At 36.3% G+C, this 8181-nt stretch overlaps 1 protein-coding gene across 15 annotated transcripts in view; it reads right to left on the bottom strand.

The window, feature by feature from the left end:
* Positions 1–2648: 2648 nt before the first annotated feature.
* Positions 2649–8181, bottom strand: part of LOC100117667 (sodium-independent sulfate anion transporter) — a 38607-nt gene continuing 33074 nt past the window's right edge. For 6 of the 15 annotated variants that reach the window (XM_031932674.2, XM_031932672.2, XM_032600609.1 and 3 more), the window contains 8 exons: positions 5835–6066; positions 5598–5735; positions 5236–5514; positions 4844–5153; positions 4437–4739; positions 4035–4269; positions 3605–3831; positions 2649–3340 (listed from right to left, as the gene is read on the bottom strand). In XM_031932674.2, coding sequence (XP_031788534.1) covers positions 3288–3340; positions 3605–3831; positions 4035–4269; positions 4437–4739; positions 4844–5153; positions 5236–5514; positions 5598–5735; positions 5835–6020 — 1731 coding nt within the window. In that variant the 5' untranslated portion in view covers positions 6021–6066 and the 3' untranslated portion in view covers positions 2649–3287. Of the gene's footprint in view, positions 3341–3604; positions 3832–4034; positions 4270–4436; positions 4740–4843; positions 5154–5235; positions 5515–5597; positions 5736–5834; positions 6285–8181 lie in introns of those variants that run through there. The other 9 variants (XM_032600611.1, XM_031932677.2, XM_032600612.1 and 6 more) reach the window with 5 other exon arrangements.

Here is an 8181-nt window from a genome sequence, read left to right as displayed (position 1 = left end):
GAATAGCGAATGTGTACACATCTGCTTTTCGGAAATCTGATACTTGCGGATCTCAGTCTTAAAAAACGAGAACTGCACGGGAAGGAAAACAGCAACAAAACGAATCCAGCAGCGTGAATCAGTCCATCTGCAACGCAAAAGGACCTCGAGATATATCCGGAGGCGCTTTGACCAGACTTCTGCCTACGTACCTACGACGTCTGCACAGCCGAATATCTTGCGACGGAAGGTCGTCCGACAGCAGTGGCTTCTGTTCAGCACCGTGTAATTATGTATATGCGCACGTATAGACTGAAATGCCTTCGATATGCGCGGTCTTCGCCTGTAGCTCGCGGAATCCCTTCGAACACGCGCGTCGCTCATCCAAGGAGACGCCTTTGGCCTGCGGGAGGGTTGAAACATTTTTTAGTGCGGCTCTTCAGGTAGCCAGAGATAATTGCGGTACTCTGTTGTAATTGCCAAATGCTCGCGAATCAAGAGATCGTCTGCATTCTGCGAATTATGTGTGCGACATTCGTTCTGCGTCATATTTTGTTTGAGATATTGATAAGTATATTGTATCGGTATGAATTAACTATAGATAAATGATCTACTCGTACCTAAAATATTCCTTTAATTTACTGCGCTGAAAATTGTAAAATCCCCTCCTGCTCGGTAAGAAAAACGAAGGTTTAAAAAAAGGTGAGAGCGCTTCGACGCAACAGGTAAGATTGTTGCTGTCGTGTAGGCGTCTGTACGCGGCATTCGATGTGGTTTGTCAGGGGCAACTATTCTTTCATCACTGGTTCTGATAATCGAATGTATTTGAGATCGTATACGGAGCAAGGAGTACTTACTCTTTACTTTATTCTTGTCTACGAGAGAACCAGGGCGTGCATTATTTTCAATACAAATTATACGCTCATTTAAATAAAGCTTGCAGCATTGCAATTTTTAGTGCACCCTACAATATTATACACAGACTGAATGGTCATGCCTAGATTCATCTAGTGAAATTAGATCGATTTACAAATTAAAGACCTTGTCTGTTAATCGTCATTATACCATGGAACTAGTGATTAATGTCTTATAATGAATAATCGTGAAATAAATATTTCGATGAATCAATCTTATGGTATTAGCAAAGTAGCTTAGTTTAAAGTTTCAAAACTCTCAGGAATGTTCAAATTTAGTACTTATGCAGCCCGTATAACCTAAAGGTACTTATAAACGCACTTTTGTCTCAGTACAAAACGAGGCATGTTTACTCGGTATGGGATATGTGTTTTAAAATGGAATTAGCGTGCCAATAGCTGCTTGTTTGTATACTCGCGACTTAAGAGCTTTATGTGAACACTTACAATTACGAAAGCAAAAAACATGTTTTAGCTTAAAAATGTTGTGAGAAAAGTTCAAGAGAAATATTTATCAATAATAATAATAACGCAACTTATTCATGTAAAGGATCTTTCTTATTATCGGCGCGATTTATTATTAAAACGAATAAATTATCCTTTTACATTAATGTATGAATTAGATAAGCTTCTTCGATAACCATTAATAAGCGAATCCATACATTGGTTGATTCAATCCTCCTCTCTTAAAAAAGTGATGGGCTTTGTTGTGAAGCATTTAATTGATAATCTGTCACCTGGTACAAGAATTCAGAAACGCAAATTAAAAATGCGATTTTTATTACATAACCTACAAACGCTTTAAACTATTGGTGCTATTTAAACAGCAGGCGACAAAATTTCAATTTAATTTATAACATAATAAACAGTGCGCGAATTTTTGTTTTCTATATTTTTCTTGTACAATATTCTTTATCAAATTAACTAAACCGATATCCTTAAACTTATATTTAGGACTCCAATTTTTATCAGAATTTTTAACCGCGTAAATTGCCAGAAATCGTGATATATAAAATGGTGCAGGCTAGCCGCTACAAAATTCAAGAAAAGAAATACGCGCCCCAGATTCGTCGGTCTCGGATCGGATCGCGAGATGCTCTGTGCTCGAAGCGGCTTGCCAGTTTCGTTGATTCTGAAGCGGCTTGCGAGATTCGTCGTGCTCGAAGCGGCTCGCAGAATACGTCGTTATTCCCCTCAAACGTGGATTTCAAATTTCTTTATTTTTCTTATTAATTATGAATCAATATATTTTGAATTTTAATAAGAACTTCTAAAGTTTTATTCGACATTTGAGTGGTGCAAGGCTCTATCTCAGTGGCGGCTTCGAGAACAATCTATTTCGAAGCAAGTATATTTTTGAGACTTATCTATATATAAGTCTTTTGTATCCCAGATGTGATTACTTTTCTACAATTTAGTCCCGTGTGCTTCGAAAGAATGTAATCAAGATAGAGCGTTCTCTAAGCAGTAGATGAGTTTTTCAAATTCGTATGATATTCATAACATAATTACAGAAATATTATGTAATGATAGGTATACTCCACCACACTCATAAACGCACACGCTTTCTCTGGAAGGACGCAGTAAGAAAAACAACTTCTTATGAACATTTGAATCAATTTATTTTAGAGATATTCAACTTTTTATTTTACTCAAAAAATATGATTTGAATTACTTAAAAATTTCATAATGTGTATTAGATATAATGGCGTGCTAGCATAAATTTTTTTGAAAAAATTGCACTACTTAGTTTTTGAGACATGATTTTTTTAATAAAACTTTTTTATAAAGTACAAATTAATTTTTTTTTCATGAATGACAAATTTATTTAAATACAATTTCAAAAAATTCACCATAAAAATGAATTAATACATCTAAATTCAGAATGAAAGGATACAAATTTATATGTGGGCATTTTGGAAAAACACTTTTTCAACAGAACTAAAAATTATGCGATTACGAATCGTTATCTAGGATAAGAAGTAAAAATAAATAAATAAATAAATAACAGGACGAACTCCTTGGGTCTACAAACATCTGCTTTGAATACTGTCAAAAGTCAAGTGGCGCGGCAGCTCCACTTATTTGCCATCGTGACAATGTCGCACCCCTCGATATGAAAAACTAGGTGCATTTATGCGCACTCCACGGGCATAGATTTCAGAGGATAGAATGCTTCAAATTTTAGGAGACAATCAATCACATCTCGTTTTAATCGGCTTCCGTTGTCATGGATCACTTTTTTAACAAAGAAGGATGACGAGGCTTTTTTCTCTCTTGCACGAAAAACAGATGTAGTGTCGCGCCAACATCCTATCATTCTCTGTATAATATCTGTTTACTTATTTTGGTTGATATCATCATTCTGTAATTATTTTAAATGTCAAAATAAAACTATAAATTTGATGACTCTTTCCTTATTATCTCTGCAGACGTTAAAATTTCTTCTGAAACATTAAAGATGTAATAAATTCATTATCTGTGTAGCTTGATGAAATATATCTCAGAAAAATTGCTACGAATTGCATTGCATTGAGAAACTTAGGCTTATACATCGCTAAAAGCAAAGTGCTGCTTTTTGCACGAGATACGACGTTTTAATTCTTGTAGGTTCAACTAATGCATGCATATAAATTCCAAAAAATGTAGAGAACATAGCCAGAAAAAATGCAGATATTCATCTTATCTTCTTGTCATCATATGATACATACCGAGTTCTACAAGATCTCCAAAAGTCCGGAAATGTGAATCAGTAGAGCTATCGAAAGCGACAAGAGTCTTACGCGCATTCTCACACCAGTTCCAAAAGATGAGCCTCTGTTTTTTTGATTCTAGATCTAAGTTAAGGAGGGACAGGTTCTTTGCTACTGTGGCGTCAATACCAATTATATTACGACCATCGAGCACAATAATGTTTGTATTCTTTGATATGTCGCACCTAAAAGGAAATAAAGCTGTTAACGTTATCCTTAGGGTGTATTACAATAGTACATAATAGTGATGTGAATTTTATTCCACCTCGATGATTTCGTGCCAATTTGTACCTATAATACTGCCTAATTAAATTTATACGCACAAAGCAATTCGCAAAATGATAATTTTGTACACATTATTGGGAAAAAATAAAATAAATATTATTACCAGGTCATGATTTGTTCCCGAAGATATTCGGCCGCAGGGAACTTTAGAGACTGTAGTGGCGAAACGAAAAGAACAGGAATATCATTGACAGTGCGTTCCTCGATGAGCAGACCCGGTCGCGCGGTCCCGTATAAAAGCAATCCTAGATTTGTTGCGATACCAACGATCATGCCAATATCCAAACCAGCCGATAAACAAACCAGCCAGGTGACTACTAGTGGTATTAGATCAAGTTCTGCAAAAAGTTGAAGCTCGAATTAAATTTTAAAATTTCTATAAAAATTGCAGCGGTATGAGACCAGCAAAATTGCCAGCAATCGTGATTGAGATTACAGTTTGTTATTTTCACTTTAGAGTGCTAGAACGTGTATAAAGAAAAAGTTTAGAACAGCAAAAACTTACTTTTAGTTTTCCAGAGCACTTGCAACACTCTTATCTCAAGCATGTAGTACATGGCCACGATAATGACGGAAGCAAGTGTAGCCTTTGGAATGAATTTAAAGGTTGAGGTGAGGAGACCGCAGGCGAGAAGTACGAGGGCACCAGTGACGAGGCCACCCATTGGTGTTTTCACGTCTGACGCGTTGTTCACGGCCGTGCGCGAGAAACTTCCGGTAGTCGGCATCGAGCGTGCAAAGCTACCAAAAACATTGCATAGACCTACGGCTATCATCTCCTGGTTCGAGTCTAATTTTTTACCCTTTGCTGTTACAGACGTAACATTAAATATTAATACGAGGCAATGGCATGTTCATACAAGGTTTAAGGTATATGTTTTAATTTCGTAAGTATCGCTATACTATATTTACCAAAAGCCTTGGCGACAGCAATGCTCTCAAGAAGAGCAATTAGAGGTACGGAAATGACACTGCTTCCGAGTATGTTCATCATGTCTACAAAAGTGTATGTCTCGTTTTTATGAATAGTGGTGAAGGGCGGTGGCTGGAAGGAAGGGAGACCTGCCGTTATGTTGCCGGTGATCTTGAAGGGTTCCTGACCGTGCAACGAAAGACAGTAGGCAAGTACCATACCTGTTATCACGACGACGGCGTTGCGTGCCAGGCAAATCAACCACATGCATTTCTTTAGCCAATTGCCATGTCTCTTGCCCGGAAGATTCTACAGCGAATAATGTCATATTTAACTAGTGGATGATAAATTAATTTACTGCTTCGAGCAACTCCTTCAAACGCTGGCTTACCTTTAACAGCACGAGAGTAACGATTGAGCAGACACCAAGAACCGTATCCCAGAGCTGAATCTCCATAAAGTGCTGGATAAACTTCTTTAGGGCATCGATGAAAGACTCGCTGCGTCCGCTAATGCCGAAAAACTTGCTGATCTGTGATGATCCTATTATGATTGTTGCAGCATTTGTAAAGCCGCATATCACAGGCAAGCTGATAAAATCGACTAGAAAGCCAAGACGAAGCAGACCCATCGCTGTTATCAAGCAGCCTGTAAGAAAGCACAGCAACACCTACGGGTCATCACATCGATTGACCTTGAGCATTTTATGTCGAAGCAATTAATGAAATTTAGAAAAATGCAATCAGTACGCACTGCAAAATCGTCGCCATAGGTCAGAACAAAAGGCTGCGCCATTAAACCCATGATAGCTGTTGGTCCAACTGTTACCTCTTTGGTACTTCCAAAAAAAATGTACACAAAACAGCCCATAAAACTGCTGTAAAGTCCATACTAAAAAAATTGACTTGTCCATTTAAACCAGCATTGAACGCGATAATATGCATACAGCAAATGCATATGCATCTCTCTTTTCTACTACACTATCTTTACCTGTGGCGGTAAACCCGCAACCACGGCGTAAGCGATTCCCTGGGGTATGACAGTGAGACCAACGGTCGTTCCGGCCAAAGCATCTTGTAGGAGGTTTCCCCAGGAATATTGTGGAAGCCAGACGACTATAGGAATTCTGCGACGCAGCGATTCCCAGATGTCATAACGTTTTGATTGTCGCCTCATCTTCCAAACTGTGTTCTACGGTGTATTCAAAGTAATGTATTCGCACCTGAAACAAACAAAATATGAAACTACTCCATTTTAATTAATGAAACCTAATACAGTCGTAGATATCATTTGACATGCATTGCCCTCTCTCCAAGTCGTCCCCCCGCCGACGTTATCTTTTTTAGCCAAATATTCAAATTTGACCATCTCTCGCTCTACCACTCTTATTAATCTCACAATCTGAGTTAACTATATGTTTTGGAATAGCTTAACGATAAAGCAGGGTGTTACATAAAAAATATAAAAATATCTCAATAAATATCTTGAGATTAGCATTACGTTTTAAAATAATATTTTTATACTTATCTTAAAATTTTTTGAAAAAGGGAACTAAACTGTACTATATATATACATTCAAGTATACTGTAAAAACAAAAATAAATATTTACGTGATATATAAGTTACAATATGTCTTAAAAGACCAAACTCTTCATTTTTTCAGCCTTTGTAGGATTTCTCTAAATCAGATGAATGTGTGAATTTAAATAATATCTAAAAAAAATTAACTTTTAAAAAAGTAAAAGGTCAGGCGAGTTTGATATATTCCGCAACGAAATTACAGATAGAAAAGAACTGAGATTAATCAAACAAAGTCAAGTTTATTATATTTAATCGTAATGAAGCCAGGAACAACTCAAGATAATTACTACGTAACTGCTCGTTTCATTGTACTTATGGTGTTTGTATGACGTTCTAATATATAAAAAGAAAATTTTAGTTGTTCGCCAATAAACAAAAGACGCGGCACAGTAGTCAAAAACGACCTTTTTTTTAAATTCGTAGAACTCTGCCGGCTGTCCTTCAAGGTCGTTCGGGATTTCATTACTAATAAGGTACTTGTGAGACACCGTACTTGAATGATTTTTATACCAAGACACCAAAAACAACCTGAACCTTGTCATCGAATACCTAGGGAAGCTAGTTACTGTTACTGCTCCGGAACGCAGAGTATGCACTAGCAAACTCTTAATTCTACATATCGTAATATATTATTATATTTTCTTGAGAAAGCAATTCCCATCTGTATATAGCCGTGCGGCCAACTTCACGATCCTAACACTTCTTGCGGCTAACCATTTCAGGCTGAAGAAGAAAAACGTGATTTCAGCATTTGTGTATTATACACTCACATATTATAAAAATAAGCAGCCTTTTCACTAATATTTTTGTTGGAAACCATAGTTTAGCTCAGAAAACATTCTAATGAGCCAAAAAACCTTACTGACAGTAATGATAAGTATTTTTTTTTTTGTATAATGAAAAATCCGAACACCAATATAGAAGTAAATAGTGTCACGGGCGCCGCGGCTTCGTCTGCTTCTCAAACTTGCCTTCGTGGCGCTAACGCGCCACTCGATATTCTGTACCGAAGACGACAGATGGGCTTGTTTAGATTAAGTTTAGGGGTTTGCAGTATAAGACGAAAATACTATGATGAAAATATATTATGAGGTAAAAGTTCATGTATGGATTTTTGTATATTTTGTCATATTAAGCGGCGCTGATATTAATAAATACATTTTCTAAAAATATGTTAAAAATATTAGCGGGTGTTTTTTGAAATTTGCTACTTTACCTCTGCTGAATAGGTACAGTAAATGCAAAAATCGCGCATGTTTTACAAAAAATAATACGTTTCATATAAAAAATTGTAAATAATTAAATTATTTTTATAGGAATGTAATATTGAGAAATATTACACTGTTTTTTTTTCATTTTTAAAGTATTTAATGGAATACACGTAACCTCAAAATCATTCTAATGATTTCTCTATCTGAGCTGTACAGATTCTATACACAAACGTAAGGAGATTTGAAAATATTAACTACTTTTCAAAAAAATTAAAACCCTAACGAGGATCGAACCCTGAACCTTTCAGTTAGCAGGCTGGCACTTTACCACTCGACCACGAATACTTGTTATAAGTCATAGCTAATTGTGTCCTTATGTATTGCGAGCAGCTGTTGATATTAATAAAGTTACAAGTTATTTTAATAAACAATCACCAAAATTATTATTAACGCGTTTAACAACATTGATATTCGCCGCTTATTTCGTGTAAGTCGCGAAACTGTCAGGCTGCTATAAATTCGGTAGTCATGATAGAATAGCCATA

This window comes from Nasonia vitripennis, chromosome 5 (genome assembly GCF_009193385.2).
Source record: "Nasonia vitripennis strain AsymCx chromosome 5, Nvit_psr_1.1, whole genome shotgun sequence".
Classification (NCBI taxonomy): Eukaryota; Metazoa; Arthropoda; class Insecta; order Hymenoptera; family Pteromalidae; genus Nasonia; species Nasonia vitripennis.
This window is presented reverse-complemented; position numbering and strand designations above follow the sequence as displayed.